The sequence below is a fragment of the Chroicocephalus ridibundus genome, chromosome 5 (genome assembly GCF_963924245.1).
Source record: "Chroicocephalus ridibundus chromosome 5, bChrRid1.1, whole genome shotgun sequence".
NCBI lineage: Eukaryota > Metazoa > Chordata > Aves > Charadriiformes > Laridae > Chroicocephalus > Chroicocephalus ridibundus.
Window position 1 is genome coordinate 26,100,628 of NC_086288.1, and position 20,312 is coordinate 26,120,939.

The following is a 20,312-nucleotide window of genomic DNA, read 5'->3' on the forward strand; positions in this document are numbered from 1 at the left end:
TGGTTTCTGTCTCCTGGGTATCTAGGTGTGTTTGCAGATGCTACGTGTTTGGTTCTGAATGCAATGTGCACGTACCCAAAGAAGCAGTTCTAATTCTTTTTAGTTGCCAAGAAGAACATCAGAACAGTTCTCATCAGTTTTTTGACAGGTTTTCTTTATGACAAAGCTGCTAAAGAAAATCCTGCACCTGTGCTGATACAACAGAACATGGACTGCCCTGTGCTCTGTTGGGTTTACAGGGGAGCGATCTATAAACCAGATCACTGAAATGATAGGAACTCTGGTTTTTGGATGGGTATTTTTAGCCCATATTATACAACTGATACGTTCTACTGTCTCTACAGACAGTGGTATGTGTTCATATGGGAAGAAAGGGGAGAAGATAGATTTTGATTTTATGTAGACCTGTGCCTGCAGAAAGAGAATACATTGCAAAAATGATGAGTTACCATTTTGAAAGCTAATCCAGGTATTTAACAGCTGAGTAATTATTGCATGGCTTCAAAATACCAATATTCATGGGTTTTATGGAACATGACAATTTGCAATGGTAAGTTATGCTTGCTGTCTGAGGTGATGACACAGAGCAGTAGTTTTGGAATACGTAAGCAGTGGGATTCAGCACATATGTGAAAATAACCTTTCTCTGTGTCCTTTAGCACCACTGACTGGAATGGATTATGTTTGGAATCAAGGGACAGAGTCAAGACACCAATACTTAATTGTTGCTTTGAGAACTATACCATTACATGATTGTGAAACAGTACTTTGCCTCTTAAAATGTCTGAGATTTGGCCTACTAGTTTAAAAAGCAAAGAAGTAATATATTTAATGTGCAGTCAGCTGCCATACCTGTTTAAGAATGGAATTTTTAAGATACTTTATTATTAGGTAGAAAAATGAATTCAAGATGTGTTACTGAAATTATTCACTCCTTTTTATTTTTTTATTTTAAGGGTGAGCCAGGAAAACCAGGAGAACAAGGATTGTCAGTAAGTACTCCTTTCTTCTAGTTTGCTAAGAAACTGTAACAGATACATGACATATACACATTTTAAAATGTGAAATTCCAGAAAGCTTTATAGCTGTGTATTTCCTAACCTTCCTTTGTCACAGACTATTTGAAGCCTCATTTGTGAAGAAAACATGAGAAAGACAACATCCTCTTTTTACATACAGCTGCCTGTCATATAAGGCCAACTTCTTTAAGCTTGCAGAAGTAGAGGGAAATAAAACAGCTAAGTGCACAGCAAAGCAAAAAAGAACCAAGCCAGGTGTTCCCAGTTGCTGGCGTCCACTTATCACTGTCTCTGAAATTAAGCTGTTTCCACCTTGAGACCATTGAGTAGCACAAGAACCATCTACGTGTTTTAAGGGCCAAAATTCCAGCTGTCTCTGTGGCAATAGCTCTGGCCCTTTGCCTGATGGAACAGTGAAGACATGGCACAGCATACTGAAACTCTCAGAATATTTTCCTCTCCTGAGGGTTTGGTTTTTTCTTGTGTGTGTGTGAGAATGTAACAGCCAAATGAATGCATTTTTTACAAATAATCAGATATGGGAGTAGATGTTTTCTGTTGCATCAGGAACTAATTAACCCTATTCATTTGGAAGCAAATTGAAGTTCCACTGGTTGTAAATCAGCTTCAGCCACAGGGTAAGGCATCAGAAGTTTCTGCCTGTCACATATTCCCAGAACTGTGAAACATGCGGTGGTTTTTTTTTCCCTTAAGATCTCCCTAAACACTCATGGTCATTCTTATTTTTATGAGAGATGACAGAATTGTAGCCTGTGGCGTGTGGTTTTGATTCCTGAATGCTTCTGAGAAGGAAGATTATATGCTCAGCAGTCAGTGAGATATGATTGCTATCTGTTTGAATTTATAAAGTTTTAAACAGGTGTGATGATATTTTACCTTGACAAATTGCAAAATGTTTTGAATTGACAAAATCCAATATCTTTTGGAAGAAAAAAATAAGATACTGAAACTCAGAAAGACCTGCTGTGATCAGCCAGTTAAAGTCCTGTACTTTTTCATTTTGAGATAATGGTTTAACAAAACCAAAATCAAAGCCTCCCAAAGGTACCACCTAGTGTTTTAGCATGTTTCCGGGCTCTTTTTTGTTCTGTCCTTTTGGTTTCTGAGGGCCTGGTAATAATAGGTGCAATAGGTGGGAAGGAAAGGGGTTTTTTTTGTTTTCTTTTATTTGTAATATTCTCCTATTTGACCTCTGGACAAAACTCAGATTCTGCAACAAAGTCTTCCTTCTACTCAAGACCAGATCTTCAGGGTCACAGAAACCCTGAGGGCTTTTAAAGCAAAACATAGTCCGTCACCTTTTAGTGTCCGTGTTCAGAAGATTCCCACTGCTTTAAAGTAACCATCTGTGTGTAAGAACTAAAGAACTCCTACTGATCTGTTTTTCTAAATGCAGGTGTGTTTAAATAGGGAGAAAAGGTGTTTTAAAAATGAAAACAGCAAGCTTGACTTAGAGAAAGATCCCATGTTACATGAATTTCCAGCTCCAAATGCCTGCTCTAAAAGTCAGTCTGCTGGCTTAAATATTAGGTTGTGTATAGATCAAGTAAAGAGCATCAGAGTATCAGGGAAAGGTAATTAATTTCTTTTTATTCTTCTTGGTGCTTCTGACATACTCTTTATGCCAGTACAGATTTCCAAACTCTCTTCCCTGTGGAAAGTCTTACCGTTATTCAGGTACTGTCTAGTTGCTTCTGACATCTTCCATCAGTGCATTACTGCACTCACATACCTCTCTATTTCCATGTTGGAAATTGAGAAACTACTGCAGAAATGGCTGATTTCTCAACAAGTATGCTGTAAAATTGTGTTGTCAGAGAAAATAGGTATAGTTTGCTGTGGAGAACACGTGCCTTTGCCTGCCTGAGAGAGAACACGCGCCTTTGCCTACCTGAGATTCTTTTTCTGCATTTTCCATGTATTATATTTTCAAAGTAAATGAAAACAGAGATCTCTGCCCAGAGGAGCTTCTAGGTTAATTCTGCAGGAATTCTTTTGGAAGGACTTTCCTTTGTTTCACACCAAAAGTCTGAAGTTGGAGTCAGCTTCCTGTGTGTTTGGTTTTTTTTCCCTGATGAAATTGAAACTGTGAAGTCGATGGGTCCCATAAAATAATTTTTCTCCCTCTCAGGCAGGGGAGATTTACTTGGACTACATACAGAGAATGACAAAGTTTGAGTTCTCTGGCATGAGTTCTTCTTTGACACAAGAGAGCTCAGCCTATCTTAGGTGCACAGGGTAAATTTTCCCTGAAGCTAGGGAATGGCTGCTTTTTTTCCCCATTTCCAATGTAAATGGGTGGGTTGGGCCAGGGTGGGGAGAGGAGAGGTTTAGGAAAGCTAGTTGTTCGTTACAGTGGTCTCTCATTTCCTGTTGAAAATCTTTCTAGATTATGGGAGTGCCAGTGTGCTTCTATTGCTCTTCTAGCCTTGCAGTTGAGACGTTGGGGAGAGCTGTTTCCAAGGGTTTTTTTGGCTCTGTATGTTGCTGTGTCAGGAAGAATACGTTTTCTCTTTGAACGAAGAGAGCTCAAGTTCTTTTTAGGTGAGATGAAGGCTTAGGTTTTAAGTTAGAAAGGTGTGGCTGTATGCATCTTTAATGTTAGAAGGGCATGTAAGAATGACTAGATAGTTGCAATTTGTGCCTGGTTTCCATGGCGCTCGAAAGCCCTGAAGATCTACTTTCTACGGGAGCTGAAGGTTTCATTCCTCTATGTAGAAAGGATCAAGAGAATTCAGAGGGAGGCCAAGCAGTGGGGCGACCAAAGGGATTAAGTTTTGAAATATTATGTGGAACTAGCAAAATGGAAGAGTTATGTGGAACTATGCAAGAGGGAAGGCCAGTAGTTTCCTTAGCTTTTCAACATTTTCAGTTAAAGTTGTGTCCTGCCTCTCATAATTCATCCTTCTTCCCATGATATTTGTGTGCTCTTCCTGGTGATGACTCTTAAATGCCATACAAGAGTTTTTCTGTTTTATCTTCTCATTTTCAGAATGAATCGTAAATGAATTTGTGATTCTTTTCTACCCAAGAGCTAGGATTGCTGGTTTCAGACTATTCATGAGAACTTAAAGTGAGTCAGTGATGGGAAATCTCAAAGGATGACACTAATAGATCAACATTTTCAGGTTCATAAACTGCAATAGGGCAGAAGGTGTACATGGGGTGGTTTTGTTTCTAATTTCCACGTGGGAGAGTTTTTGGTGCATTTATGTTTAAAGTGTTTTAAACTACTGCATAGTATTAAACATTTGGAAGATCAAAATTTGCAATGTTTTCAGCTCCTTGGAAAAGAATTAAATTTAAACGTGCTCAGTGTATGAATCAACCACTTCTTGTCACTGAAAAAAACCCTGTATATTATTTTATCCCCCAAAATTGGCTTTAAAGACAGATAAGTGATTTTACAGATGTTTTGCATGAACAGAACAGTCCAGAATAACCAGAGAATTCAGGTAAAGGTGTCTCTTTGCAAAAGTAATGTATACTATAATGATTAACCCAAATGCAAAATCCCTCTGCTTTAAGATATATTGTTTTCCAAACTAGTAGTTTTGTGCTTATACAGCCTTGCTGGGCATCTGTTCAAGAAAATAAGGCCTAACGTTACTGCTTTTACTAGTTATTCAGAATAAGGAGGATGTTATTCCAAAGGATATTGCCATTTCTGTGAAAGACAGTGGAAAAGTGTAACCTTGCAGCTAAGTCTGCAAAATGTGACATCTTTAAAATGAATTAATATTAATTTTTCATCTTAGGTTAAAATGAACTCACAGGGACCAGGCAGAACTGACTGGGAAGTGCTGCTGGCTTCAATTCAGCCTTTCAGGCCAATGGCCAAGGCCAGATCCTCAGTTGGTGTGAACCTTCATAGCTCCTCCGGGAAACTACTAATTGTGATTTTGTTTTCAATGGCCAGAGTTCTGCAGCAGCCTTTTTTTTTTCATTCTGGTAGCATGTTCATAATAAATTTTATAAGGTGTTGTTCTTAAGCTGTTTAGCTGCAAAAGTTTATTAAGAACTACCAGATGAGATGGAAAATCTCTACCTGTGCCTCTCACAGCAACTATTCTTTTTTTCCCCAATACAATTGCATTGGCCTTAACTTGCAGGAAATCTCAGGAAAAATAGACTTTGGCATTTTGTAACTTCTTTACTTCAGTAATGGCTGCCATAACAATGACTAAGAGAATGATTATAAGAAGCTCTGCCTCAGCACTAATTAATATATATTGCTGCTCTTTTTGTCAATTAAGGTAGATAGCATTGGAGGGGAGCACTGCTTAATCCAAAGTTATATTAGGTTTCCCATCATATGTAATCTGTTTTCTTAGCTGGTTGTCCTTTTATCTAGGTGATTGATCAATACTAAAGTATTGCACATTTCAATACTAGTACTCTAGAAATTGCAATCTTTATGAAACACTCCTCAACCATGCAGGAACACGTTTTCAGAATTACATCGTGTGCCCATTACGCACAGAAAATACTATCAGTGGGTAGAACACAGGCTCCACTGAAATGCAGATGACTACTTTGTATGAAACCTGTGCTTTCCTCTTCACGTACATCTGCTAGTTCAGGTTTCCTTTTCAAGTTCTTTATGCCATCAGACTCATTAAGAAATTGATTTGTGGGAGTAAGGAAGTGATTGTCCCCCTGTACTTAGCTCTGGTGAGGCCCCACCTCGAATACTGTGTTCAGTTTTGGGCCCCTCACTACAAGAAAGACATTGAGGTGCTGGAGCAGGTCCAGAGAAGGGCAACAAAACTTGTAAAGGGTCTGGAGCACAAGTCTTACGAGGAGCGGCTGAGGGAGCTGAGGTTGTTTATGCTGGAGAACAGGAGGCTGAGGGGAGACCTTATCGCTCTCTACAACTACCTGAAAGGAGGCTGTAGAGAGGTGGGAGTCAGTCTCTTCTCCCAAGTAACAAGTGATAGGACAAGAGGAAATGGCTTCAAGTTACGCCAGGGGAGGTTTAGATTGGAAAAATTTCTTCACTGAAAGGGTTATCAAGCATTGGAACAGGCTGCCCAGGGAAGCGATTGAGTCACCATCCCTGGAGGTGTTTAAAAGACACGTAGATGCAGTGTTTAGAGTCACGGTTTAGTGGTGGATTTGGCAGTGTTAGATCAACAGTTGGGGTCGATGATCTTAAAGGTCTTTTCCAACCTAAATTATTCTATGATTCTATGCTAAGTCTTTAATCATTCTTACAGGCACCAAAGGGGAAGTACCTGTTCTCAAGGACAGTCTAACTTCTGTTGTCCCATATAGACACAGTACCTCCTAAAGACCTTCTAGATACAAAGAACTTTCACTTTACACAGGAAGTTTGGAAGCTTAAAAAACCAATATTTTTGATTTTTTTATTTGCAGAGCTTTGGAATAAGAGATTTTTTTGTATGACAGTGCATTGCACCATTGTGAGGTATTTTGCTGTATAACTTTTTCAGTATACAAAAGCATTCACTATTTCATTATATTTTTGTTAGGCATTTTCATTTGGTGTTTGTTCTCACTCTCCATGAACTCTGATACCTTGTAAAACAAATCATTACTGCTGCCCCAGACTGGCAAATTGAAAATGCCCAAACTTTCTAGTTCAGATATATTTCTTTAAATGTTAAGCAATGGAGTCACTAGAAGTTGAATACAAAAACACCCTGAGAGGCTGTTGCTAATGTATCACACTCTGAATTCCTGTGCTTTGAAACTGCAACTTTAACCTATACAGGGCAGAATTATTTCTTTGCAGCTTGCTAAAGCACAAGGAACAGAGTAAGCTTAAAAGGAAAATACGATCGTAACATTAGAAGGGAATTCTAGCAAGAATTCTCATCTCAGAACATTTGTTCTAACTGCATTTACATTTACTACAGTCTTTTCATTTTTTTTTTTTTCATTTATTCCAGATAGTTATTTGTCAAGGCCTAACTTAAGTGTCCAACTTCATTCAGTCCTTTAAATTATGCCAAGGTTTGGTATGATACAAGCTCTGGAGGTCTGTTGATCTTGGAAAACAGTGATTGAAGAGTGACATTCATAGTGGAAATATTTCATCTTTTAAAAACACAGTTGTATAGAAGACTTTTATAAACATTCATTTATCCTTGGTTACCCAGTTTTCCAAGTGCTTAGGTAGCTATCAAATAATTCTTCATCTCCAGAGAAACACAGATAGCAGCTGAATTTCTTCAGCGCAATGCATCTTCTTTTTCCATCCACCTATTGAGGAGCTATTTGAATGAGAACCTAATTCAGTGAAGACCTGCAATAGCTTGTCATAGCTGCCTAGCTAGTTTACTCAATTCCACATGATGGCAAAGAATTCTTCTGAAGTATTCATGACATCTGAAACAGTAAGAACTATTTTTAATTTTTATTATATTTAGTTATCTTTGTATTCTGGGCAACTCTTACAATCAACTTTTCAGCCCTCTCAGTTGAAGTTTCTCAGTGATGTGTCAATTTAAAGAAAAGTAGTGTAATTTTCAAAAATGCTAAGCAGTCACCTCATCCAAACAGCTTTCATGAACGTTCATTGGAGTTTATGAAGCCTAGATGCTCTTTATAAAACGAGCTTTCTAATATTAGTTACCAGTGGTATGGTGACTCATACCATAGCATCCCTACATGGAAGCTCTGGCAGCTTCCAATGATACAGGCAAAAGACAAATAGTTGTTATCAACATCATCTGCCTAGACTATTATAGAGTGATTTGTTGATCGTTATAGATATCATATATATACAGCCAGGAAGTGAAAGAATTCTGTAGCCCTTGTCTTAAAGACTTTTGTTTTACCTCCTTCATGTTCCCAGGGATGATAGTGTCAGAGAACGAGTGACAACATATTTATTACCTGTGGTAGTAGATCAAGCCTCCAACTAGTGAAGACTACTGTATGTTCCATGTATGTCTGGTCACTGCAGAGCAGAGGCTTTGGGCTTGAGGGGAATGAGGTGAGGAGCAGTGGTAGCAGCTGTCTGCACTGGGCTGCCTGGACCTGATGGCAGAAGAGCCACCAAAAGTGAAGTTTAGCTGAGTCTGTATTTGCAAAGCATCCCTTTGTACTGGAGCAACCAGCAGGGCTCGTATACCACTGAGGCTGTTACAGAACACAGAACAGTTGAAGAAAAAGAAAGAAAAAACAAAACAACCTAAGGAGTTGGTTGCAAAACATGTATTTCTTGCCTTCTGCTTCTGTCTCAAGACCTACGTAGAGGTTTTGATTGCTGGTCTTACTGTCTGTTCAAGTGGGCAACACAGCACTCTTCCCACTTCAGTAGAATAATCAGGGGGAGAAAATCTACACGGCCATATTGAATTTCCTGTCTAAATTCTTCTAGAAGCGATCAATTATACATCTGAACATGAACTTAAGTCTTGTTGTGTTTTTTTGTTTTGTTTTGTTTTGCTTTTATTTTATCCCTTCAGGTTACCCCCTTTCTCCCAGATTGTATTTACTTGCTTATTTCTGTCTCTCCAGTGTAATTCTGTGCCTTGCTCAGAGAATGCAGGTAACTCAGAAAACAGGCGCTTCACAGCAATTCCAGAGTATTTTGCAGGTTTTTTAAGTCATTTTCTGTTAGTAATTTAATTTCAGGTTTTCTATTTAGGTGGCTGCTGGCAGGCTTATGTAGGGAGGGATGGGAGGTGACAATGGACAAGCTGCTAAGTTTCCAGTGGCTTTGATTTTCTTTCCCAATGCTAGGGAGCAGTGCTTTAAAGAAAAATTGTTTCTATTCAGCTATGTTTTACAGTCTGAACATTAAAAGGATAAAAAGCACTTGTTATCATGTGTAAATTGTGAAATGTATCACTTTAGGTAAGCTTTTAATTGCAATTGGTTTTCTAATCATAGTGCGGAAGGTAGCTGTAGTGTTGAGGACAGTTCTTGTCGTCAAGTGGCGTGGTAGCTCAATGGGCATGAGGCACCAGAGCCATTTCCAGGCTGAGTAAAGGCTTAAGTACCAGAAATGGAAAACTGCTAATTGCATAAAATATTTATTGATAAATATCTGCTGCATCTTTTCTCTGAATGATTCATTTTCAAGGCAAAATAAGAGCAACGCTATGCTACTATGTAAATATTTTCTTATCCAATAACTCCTCTGGAGGAGCTGGAATGATGGCAACAGCGAGGGGGAGATTCTAGTGAAAGATCTTTTCCTGCAGACATCTGCAGTGTCTTGAATTATATCCATCTTACAGGCTGACAACTGAAAGCACCAGGCAGAAAGTGATCAACAAAGCAGCACATTTAACAGTTTACTTTGGGGGATAGTTATTAATAAAGTGAATGGTCATTTTACCTTCAAATAGTAACTTTGTATTGAGGGTTTGATACAGCTGAATGTCTTTAGAAGATTTTATTAGCTTGTTAAGTAGTTAGAAATGGAAGAGGCAATATGGACGTGAAAGTAACAGGAATGAGATATGAAGGGTAGTCTTCAGTTGTCCGTCATTCAGTCTGGCCTACTGATGGAGGGATTTTTCTCAAGACCTGAAATATCCCCAAAATGCAACTGGTTAATATACAAAAGGTCAATAGATAACTGATGCACAGGGCAGACATTTGGAGCCTATTTTGGGAACACTGATGTAGAAAAGCTCTAGTTTGAGCATTCATTTCTTGGATTTTTTAGCATGTTAGCCAAATTTGCATCTTTCTCACAGAAGAGGAGGATGCTGTGGAAGAAACTTACTTCCTTCTCTGGGAGAAAGGGAAAAAAATTGTTTGTGGATTATGTTCCTTACCCAGCAGGACACACTCACTTACCACATCCTCTTGATTTGTTTTATCTAGTTTTTTTCTCCATCTTTTGTTTTTTTGGAGGCTGTTTCCAAGCAATGCTTAAGAAATACTCTGTTCTTCAGTTGCCACATTCAGTATTACTGGTGTCCTCAGCCTCTAGCAAATATTAGGGTTAGAATTCAGGCACTTAATGAAAAGTGCCTCAGTTAAACAGCAGGTTTTTTGAAATGCAGTGGGAGGATTTTTCTCCAGTCTGGAAAAGCAGATGAATGCTCTGCTCGCTGCTCTGATCATCACAAGTGCTGAGTGCTTTGGTACTTTTGCTTCCTTTTGAAGACAAGGAAACAAATTTGTCAGCCTGCACTTCACAGGTGGCTTCCCACAAACAAAATCTTTCCCTACAGTCAAAAGGAGATGCTTGTGAGACCCTAGTTCCGCTGAGACAATCAGGCAAAAGTTTCAAGAAGCAACACTGATCTTTGCAAACCTTTTGCAAGGTTTGATGCCCAACATTAGATGAATGAATACACATGTAAACTGCAAGGTTTTAATCGACATCAGTGCATCCAGGACCAGAATTACCACCACTGGAGCTTTTCCGTGTTAACAGTTTAAAGTTACATCAGAGCAATATTCCAACAAGCCCTGCATCGACCAACAGTGGAGGATTCTGCCTAACTTCACACTATCTTAAAAATAAAATTGGCCCCGCATTTCGAAGCAGCAATCCTTTTGTTCAAGATGAATGTCTGAATAATTGCAGTTCTGATATCAATCAAATCCTATTTCCTTTCACGCATCAGAAGCATTTGAATTCTCCAGTTTGGGCTTTTTGTTTTATACCCTCATGGACTCAGAATTCACCTTGCTTGATATAGCACCAGCACCCATAGTAGGAACAAGAGGAAAGAATGCATAAGAACTGTGGTGGACATGGTCTAGCTCTTACCAAAACAGACTGCCAAAACGTTGAAGACATGGTTGGATGATCTATTTCCCTGCTGCCTCCCCTCTCCACTGTGGCCATAAACCAACTGGGTATTTCAGAGACGCCAGATGAGAAATGGGTCCTGATAATGTCAATGAGACTTTGACTCTTGCTAAATTTAAGCAGTTGAGCTTTCTTGAACTGAGATATCTCTTCCTGCCTTCTCAGGTCATGGGGACAAAAATGGTGATTCTTTACTTCCCAGGAGCATTCTTAATAATTTCTGAAGTTAATTCTTAATGATTTTTCTCTTAGCTTTCAAATTATGGCACAGATCACATGTTGGGTAAAATGTAGTCACGTATGCTGGTACCTAGAAGGTGAGAAGATTTTGAGGCTTATCTTAAAAATACTTGTTTGCATAAACCTTGTTTTTATGCTGCTGAGCAGATATATTACTGAGAACGCACAACTGGCTGTTACCTGGTATCAGAAAGAGGAAACGGTCATCTTAATACTGACAGATTTATCAGTATTAGAAGAAACAGATGGGTTGGAAGAGAAAAGATTAGAAGGGGGCAAAATTTGAGTCTTCCAGTTAGTAGTTAGATCAGTTCCAAAAGAGAAGAGAAATGATCCATTGTGCAGTTTGAGCATAAAGTTTTACTTTTCCTTGATGTATAAAACATCAGCTGGTTTCAGTCCAGTGTCAGAATGCTTACACAATAAGGCCGTTTTAATTGGTCATTTCAGTTTAAATTGGCTAGAGTTATGATGTTAATTGAATTGTTTTCCCTTTGCAGGGACCTCAGGGGCCGCCAGGACAAAAGGTATAGTATAAACAACAATACTGCGAAAGCGATTATTCCTGCTGGTGCCAAATTGCGATCAGAAAAGGTGAATGGAATTAGCTACTGTACGCCGCATTGAATCAGTTAGTTTAGGCTCTAAGTTTTGTTTTTGCAAAATACAGCCACATAATGCGAGACATCAGATTTCTCATTTCCCCCATCATAGGAAGTTCAAGCAATGCAGAGCAGACTGTTTTCAATCTGTCTGCTTAACTTTCAGGTGAAAAGGTCACTATAATTTTCTTATTCGTGCAGTAGTACAACTAGGAAACCAAAGTTAAAACATTGTGAAAGGTGGGGAGATAGAGTTTCTGATTAAATGCATGTCCTTACTCAAGTAGATCAGTGCCATATGACTAAAAAAATTGAGCAGTAGAAACAAAGGACATAGGTGTTGCTGATAAATGGTGCTTGGTTGGCGGTGTTCAGGTGGTCTGCTGGTGTCTTCCTGTTCCTTCGGTAACCCGAGACCTGACTTCCTCGGAATGCTTTCAGCATTATTTACGCTCATTAAAGCTGACTGCCTCGGTTTGATGGAGTGAGTTTAGGATTTATGGAATTATACCATTAAAACAGTCCTAGATATATCAGCAATAACAGCTAGTAAGTGGCACTTTCCCAGCATCTCACCCACACACCACCAAGGCAAGTAATTTTCTAGTTGATTTCAAAAAATCAAACAGTTCTATATTTAATAAAACAACCTTAATTTGTATAAAGAAAAAAAGAAAGAGGAAAGGAATAAAGAGTAGTAACATATGTGAGAAGGATGCCACCTCTATGTTTTTTCTCCTCATATAATATTCTTTAAGGGGAAAGTTTGCTTGCATCTGTTCAAATGGGACTTTTTGAACAAAAGAAAAACCTGCTGATTTGTAAAAATGTAATCCCAAAGCATATAAATTGGTGGAATTTTATCAGCTGTGAGCTGTACAGAGTTTGCAGGCTGAAGGAGAGAACTACCTACCCTTCATATTTGGCAATGCAGGAATGCGACATTGTAAAGCTATACCGATATCCAAGGTGCCATTCTAAAATTATACCCTAAGATTCGAGAAGGAGGGTATTTTACATGTACAGCATCAGCAAAACCCATGTGCTGATGAACTTTGGCATATCTGATAAACTTTTACTTGGTATGGTATAATCATCTTTATTTACACTTCCTAACATCCTATGTCTCATAAGGAAAATCAGCAGCTATAGAAGACTGTCACTGAGAGCAGAAACTGTTGTGAATAGGATAGTTTATTGAAGCTGATGGCTTAATGCCCTCCTGAGCTTTGTCTTCTAGTTTTTTGGAAAAATTATGCAAAGAAGCGAAAATGTTCACTGGAGCCCCTTTGCAGTTGCTAGCAGTCATGACCACGCATCCAGCAGGAAGAGGCAACAAGAATGCTGGAGTGGAAGCTTTTGGGCATAAGTGGAGAGCATTCTGGGTCTTGGAGATACACTGGGATGCCAGTGTATTATTTCTTACTGATTTGCAGCTCTGCTATGAGCTGGAGCCTCCTGGGCATTCAAATGTTCAAGGTTTTTTGAGGCCTTCATGCGTTGCTTCCTTTTCTTGTTTCACAGGATTTCTCAACTCTATTAATTGACAAACATGTGCATCCATTTTGGATGCATTCCCTTGGGGTGTTGGTGCCCTTTGACTAAACCATTTGTAGTGAAACCTCTAACCAATATGAATAGAGGGGGGAATGTCACGCACTGATTCTTGGGATGCCGAGAGAAAGCAGGGTATGAAGGGATTCACAGGGTGCTTGTTTGTTTTAAGGGTTCTGGGAAACTGCACATTTCAGTGTTGACAAAGCCTCTGCCTTTCCCAGTCCCACGGCCTCTTTTTAGAGTGCCCGCCTTTCAAATAGCTATCACGTTTTTGTACGCTGTTAAGGTGCTTATAAACGAAAAATAAAAATAATGCTTTCAGTTTCCTTGCTGAGTGCACCATTATTATATAAAAAGAGGAGAATGCTGTATAAGTCCATGCAGTTTTCCTGCATTCCTCATACTTCAGGTTTTCATTGAACATCTGTACCAACAGTTATTCAGCTTCCTTCAAAAAAACTTGTCCGTCATACAGAAACTTATAGTGTGAGAGCTTTGTAAAAAGATCTCTCCAATATCACAAGTCAATCCTAATATTTTGCTTTCCTTTTTGTCTGCTCCTTCTGTTTGGCCTGTGTTAGCTTTTAAATTTTGATTGCAGTAATACTGATGCGATATATCTGTAATTTGCACTTTCAGGCTGAGTTGTTGCAGATTATCTCTTAAAAGCCTTAAAACAGATCGGCACAACCAGTTATTGAGCTTGAAGCATTAATGGTTCTGTTCAGGTGCTATGTTCAATTGTGTAGATCAGTTCTCAAATTTGTGGAGAGCATTAAATGGAATTGTATTTTAATTCCTACATTTCTTGTGAAGCATCCACAATATTACAAAGCAACCATCTGCTTAGAGCTTGTTTCTGGAAAAGGCAATACAGTGAGTCATTAAAACGTACAACAATGAGAACATGTCTAATTAGTATAAAATGTTAACTGAAAAGAGCTTGGATAAAAATTAGTTTTTGAAAAATTTATTGCTGTTACAATAAGCAAACATTCACCATCGTTTCTAAGTACTGTATTAAGAGATGAAAGGTTTCATGACCTGTTTAATTTGCTAAACACCGGCGTCTGTTTCCCACCAGGGTTCTGTTGGAGTGCCTGGTGTTCCAGGGAGAGACGGACAAGTGGTGAGTTCACCGACTTTGTCAGCACTGCCATTATTTATGTAGTTGATTAAAACTACTTAGGGCTTGTTCATGTGAGCAATATACAACCTTACAGCCAGAGACTGGTTTCAAATTGGCTTCATGGAAAAGACTATAGAATCTGGTTTGTGCTCCGAAGTAATTTTTTCTAGTTTTACTTGAACAGCCAGCAAATGTAATTAATAAAGCTGAAAGTCTGATGTTCAGGTTTGATGATGACTGATAGGTTCCAGAGAAATGGAGATTATTTTTTACTTTTTGTTAACTCAGTCCCATGATACAAACACTTTTGTTGATATTGGGTATACATTGTTAATACAGCCTATAAATAGAGAAGAAAAAGCAACTGGAAACACAGGTGGAGAGTAATGTGAAATTGAAGTTGGGGATGAAAATGCAGAGAAATAAATCAAACAGAAATATTCTTGAACACAACCAGGAGGAAATGCTAATTCAGACAACTCAGTGTCATCTTTCAGTGCCATCACCAAGTTAACTCAGTTCAGAACAGGCCTCCATAAGGAGGGGTCGTGGTAAAGCAGCAGGGCTCTTTCACAGCATTGCTAAGGTTTGTTGGCAAATCTGGGTGGCGACATTGAAATAATATTCCTCCCTGACTGTAAACAGTATTATCCATCTGTTGTTCTCGCAAGCACTAATATTCCTAGTGAACTTCAAAAGCACTTGCAGGGAATACCAAAAGGAAAATGTATGACAGAGGTTGTTCACCACATTTAAGCAACAATAGATGGTAGTGTATGGGGATCCTATGACACAATCCCTTCTTCTGCCTCCCTCTCCAAAAGTCCTAGGAATAAAAGCCGTGAGATATTTGAAACAATTTAATTTTAGTTCCTCTTTCCTAACAAAATGATGTATTGTTTCTCATAGAATAACATACAGTACTAGACCTGTGTTTTGACAGTGGTTGTAAGAAATGATGTAATAATCAGTTATTTCAGTTTAGTAATACCGATAATGCCAGGAATCTATTTTTAAAATATTCGGAGTATTATGACTACTGTGGAACAACAGAAGAAAAAACTATTTAGAATTAGCTATATATAGCACACAGGGAATTATAAGAAAATCTTATGAAATAAATTTGCATTAAGACCTGGGGTTTTTTCCTTTGTATTTTATAGCTGCATTCAATTGCAACATGAACGGTAGGCGGTACTTGTCAACACAGGTGCTGTTGCTGTACGTAATTCAAGTAATTTTTGTGACCAAAGTATGAGTGAAAAGCCAGCGAAGACACACTTTGTCGCATGATTTTCTTTGGGTATGCAGGAAGATGCAAGAAGGCTGGTCAGGGTGAAGTTGCAAATCATATTCAATAGAATAGAACTGATATTTCATATTTTACCCAAGAGCTGAGCTTTCAATAGCATCATCACACAAACTCTAGCCAGAAATCTTCACTCAGATGAGCACAAAAAAATGAATGTTGATGAAATAAGTCAAATGTGGGAAACTTACCTGATTATTAAAGTGCCATTTTGGGAAATGTGGAAATTTTTTTTAAACGGTATTGGCAAGGTTGTTGTATGTCTATTTTTAGGAGACCTACCTGCAGTCATGTTTTATGGGGAAGAAAATAAATATGCAATTGCCTTTGATGGAGGGAAAATGCAAATACATTTTTAAATGCTGCTTATCAACTTCAAATTGTGCTTTAAAAACAGCTCCTAGTATTTTCAATATTTACGGTTTTCTGTTTATTTGATTTATTTCAATATTTATGGCATCTAAACCTTTGAAGACATTCTTAAGTTATTAACACTTTAATAAAGTTATCAACATATTTTTAGTGTAGCTGGACTATTTTACTTCTGCCCTTCAAGAAAAAAAAATTAATTACTAAACTAAAATCTTAAATGCCAGGACAAAACCCACACAGATAAAAATGAAATGTGGTCACATTCTTTTGTTTTCTTTCACAGTTGTTGATTGATATTGACTAGGAAGCAATTCCTTATGTGCAGAAAATGTATTATTTTCATATAACACTAAACAGATGAAAGTTGAGTGTTCGTATCTCTTTTAATAAATAACAAATTCTGCTAGCTTGGAAGTAGTGGTAGAAATAAAGTAAAACTGAAGCAGTATTTATCTAAAGTTAGAAAGTATAGTGCAGTCTAGGACTCCTATGCTAAAATTTTGCTACCAAAAGGTTCATTCTTCCAAACTCCATGAAAAAACAGATTCTCAGTACAGTGTGACACAGAAGATATTGTTGAATGAAGACCAGAGTAGTAATTTTAAGAGTTGGGCTCTACTATGAGCTGAGTGCTGGTATCCCTGGCTTTACTCATACAGATTCATGTTGATTTGCAGAATAGTTGAACTCGACTTGAATGTGTGATGCAAGTCATCCCCTATTTAGAAGTTACGTAGTTAAAAGGCTTTACAAAAGCCTTACTGTCTTGGTAGCCTTTTAATCAGTGAGTTCACTCTAAGTTCCAAGTTAATATTTTTTCTTAGTTTAAAAGGCAGTGAGTGTTAAGCACATGCTTAAAATTAAGTGTGTGTGTGAATGCTTTCCTCATCTGGACAATGAAATATTTTTCAGCCGATGAATGTCAGCAGTGAATTAGCTTTGCTCTTTCCTTAAGCTGTTGAGTAATACAGAGTTAGGTCATCTCCATCTTCTGGTGTCTCTGTAATTTTCCTTTTCCTTTCCCTTCACCTCTTCTTTAATTGAAATAGTGGATTTTGGGAGACGATTGACAAGTCTGACCAATAGGTCTGGGAATGAGATCATAAATTCTGAGTGCACTTTGAATGATCTTCTAATCCCTTAACATATGAACCACTTCTCTTAGACAATCTCTAGATATTAAAGTAAGTGTAATTTTACACAGCCCACATGTTTTTGCAGGACTGTTAACTGGTAGATTTTTCTTGTATTAAGAGCAGTAGCAAAATCATTGCCATAAAAACTTAACACATTTTTTTCTTTTAGGCTAAATCAAATGAAACGTTACAGGTAGTCTTGCAAGGGCATTTATATTCTTTCTTTTTTCCTGCATTTGGCAAACCGTAGCCACACTCTGCTTTATCTAGTTGAGAACAGTAACTGGAAAGGAGCTGTCTAGTAATACCTGCAGCTAGAGAGAGTGTTGTCCCTGGGATAGACAGAAAGCTTCTGAGATAGCAAGAGTACTCTGTTTCCTTTGCAGACTGTTGTGCAATCCACCTATAGCAGGTTGCTTCCTAGCAAGCCTCCATGGGAGATAACGTTCCCTTTCTCGATCCCTGGTAAGAGGTCCTCAGACCCTCGAATAGTATGAAAAAGGATTATACCTGCATGGAGATATGAGGTTGTAGTCATCTAGGGATACCAGATCCCTACAGTAATCATGTTGAAATGGCCACAGAGGGGAACTTGGAAACTTGGGAACTTCAACTGTGCAAGTATAGAATACATATTCTGGTATTTGTTAAGTGGTACTGATTTGATAAGGACTCCCAGTGAGTGCAGCAACAACACAAGGAGAAAAATGGGAGGTTCCCTAAGTAAGGATTGCATTTGGCTTGAAGGAACATAGTTTCTGGAGTCTGTGCAGCTAAGTTTCTTTGTTTAGAATAGGAGTTTGTCTGGAGTGCATAAATCCCTCACTCTATACTTCCGTGGAACGCTTTTTCTTATGTAGTACCTGGGGTTTTTTTGGTAAGAGTGTATTGAGAATAGAGTGTGTGGTGAGGATAGATCACTTCATTTCAAATTGTTTCAGTAGTTTGACAAAGGCAATTTGATTAACCTCAGAAGAATTCCCTTTCTTATCAGTAGACTTAGAGTCTGGGTGTGCATATTTCTTATTGCTTTCTTCATGCTTCTTATTACTCTAATTTACATCTATTTCCCCATCAGCGAGTATTTTACTATGTAAGGGACACATTTTGAAAGTAGTATTATCACATTTGTTTAGAGAAATGAGAAAGGATATGTGTGTACTAATATTTTTTCAAATAAAGAAATTTAGAGGAAGGAAACATCATTAAATGTAGTTCACAAATTCTCAGACAGGTTTGCAGGCCAGCTGAGTCTTGTTGAAGAGTCTTTCCACTTTATTTCAGCTGCTGAGTGGGCCAGGAGAGATTTCCAGTCCTTAAACAAACAATTTTAAGTTACTTTTGAGGAGGGTGAAAAGCAAGTTGAAAGGAGGTAATTCAACCCTGGTTTGAAATGGAAATCACAGTAACATATCTGAGAAACCACTTTTTTCCCTTCTGTCCTCGTTTATGTATTTTAGAGTAAAATTAGACTGGATTATGTTTGGGGGCCTCTTGTGTTTCCTTATCCTTAAAATTGATTACATTCTAGTGACTGAAAAATATAGCAATACTGACAGCCTTTCTTCTCAGGGCGAGGTGGACATCAAGCAGCTGGTGTAGACAGAGTTATGCATCTCACCAAAAGCAAACCTATTTCAGAACAGCAGCCTCCAGGCTGTTTTTCTGTTGCAAACAAGAAAAGCTGGGGCCTCCAGCCATGTTATTTTTAGCTGATTAATTCTGGATATGAAGGTATATGCCTCCAGGGCACAGAGCACTCCAGTAAGGAGAAACATGCTTTTAACTGCCTTGACTCCTTTGATATGAACTCTACTAGGTGATACATTTTCAGACCTGTTCTGAAGTAGATTTGATGAGTTCCTACTGACAGATTTTTCTTCTATTAGCAGCAGAGCCCAAGCAGTGCTCTACACATTTTGAATCTAGTCAAATTTAGATTCACTTCATAGAATCATAGAATACAAGGTTGGAAGGGACCTCAAGGATCATCCTTGGTCCAACCTTTCTTGGCAAAAGCACGGTTTAGACAAGATAGATAGCCCAGCATCCTGTCCAGCTGAATCTTAAAAATGTCCAATGTTGGGGAATCCAACACCTTCCCTGAGGACATTATTTCAATGGCTGATTGTTCTCATTGTGAAAAATTTTCCTCTTTTGTCCAATCGGAATCTCCCCAGGAATGACTTGTACCCATTGCCTCTCCTCTTTTCCATGTGACTCCTTGTAAAAAGGGAGTCTCCATCTTCTTTGTAGCTACCCTTATACTTCATTGTAAGCATTAAGACTACCCCTACAATGAGTGTATCTGAAGAAATTACTACACCTATTTATTGGGCAGGGCGCTGAAAGTTGTTCTTTTCCCAAATATGGGAAAGACAGAGACAGTCTCTCAATGTTAATACAGTTATACAGTTGATATATGCTTGAGAGTGACAGGACTTGAAACAAGGTGTTCTGTTCTGATGTGCTGTCTCAAGGAACATCCTGCTGGTTAGTCTTTGAATTACCTGACACTCTTGAATTGAGTTTCTGGGTATTCTTGGCATGTTAGCACTATGTTTGCCCTGGTAATTGATATTAATTGGAAGAAAAATCCAAACATTTCTGAGTCTCGGAGCATTTTGTTGAAACCAGTTCTGGAAATTATTGTGATTCTGTGAAATTATCAGAAGGTTTTGAATAGCTGATCTTCTACATAACTTCCTCAGTCATGCCTTGACATTGTAGTTTGCTGACGGAACAGTCATCTTTCTAGTTCATTGCAGTAGTGGCAGCAACTTAGTTTGTTAGAGTGATGCTACTTTTGAGGAACCAAAGTGCCTGCCCTCCCATTAGGGCATTTGGGGTTAACATTTGGGGAACTCAGTTAGTGTTAGTGGCAGCTCCTCATTCCCAGGTTGGCTTCCTGTAACACTTTAAAGACTTGCCTGTTACTGACAGCAAACACAGCATTGCAACGCATCTGTTTGAAAATGCACTGTCATCATTCCACTGACGTGGACCCTGCATTTTCTCTATAGCATATAAATGACAGCAAAAAAATCCCACTCTGTCTGCAGCATTCTTTTGTGTAAGTGGTCATCAAATAATTTACTGGAACATTTACACTCCCACTGAGTTAAGCTGCTTGATTTTGGGTAAGTGAAAGAACAATAGCGCATTTGCTGGAAATT

At 38.4% G+C, this 20,312-nt stretch overlaps 1 protein-coding gene across 1 annotated transcript in view; it reads left to right on the forward strand.

Moving 5' to 3' along the window:
* Positions 1-20,312, forward strand: part of COL25A1 (collagen type XXV alpha 1 chain) — a 323,508-nt gene that overhangs the window by 229,552 nt on the left and 73,644 nt on the right. The window contains exons 10-12 of the mRNA XM_063336217.1: positions 957-992; positions 11,532-11,558; positions 14,275-14,319. Coding sequence (XP_063192287.1) covers positions 957-992; positions 11,532-11,558; positions 14,275-14,319 — 108 coding nt within the window. The remainder of the gene's footprint in view (positions 1-956; positions 993-11,531; positions 11,559-14,274; positions 14,320-20,312) is intronic.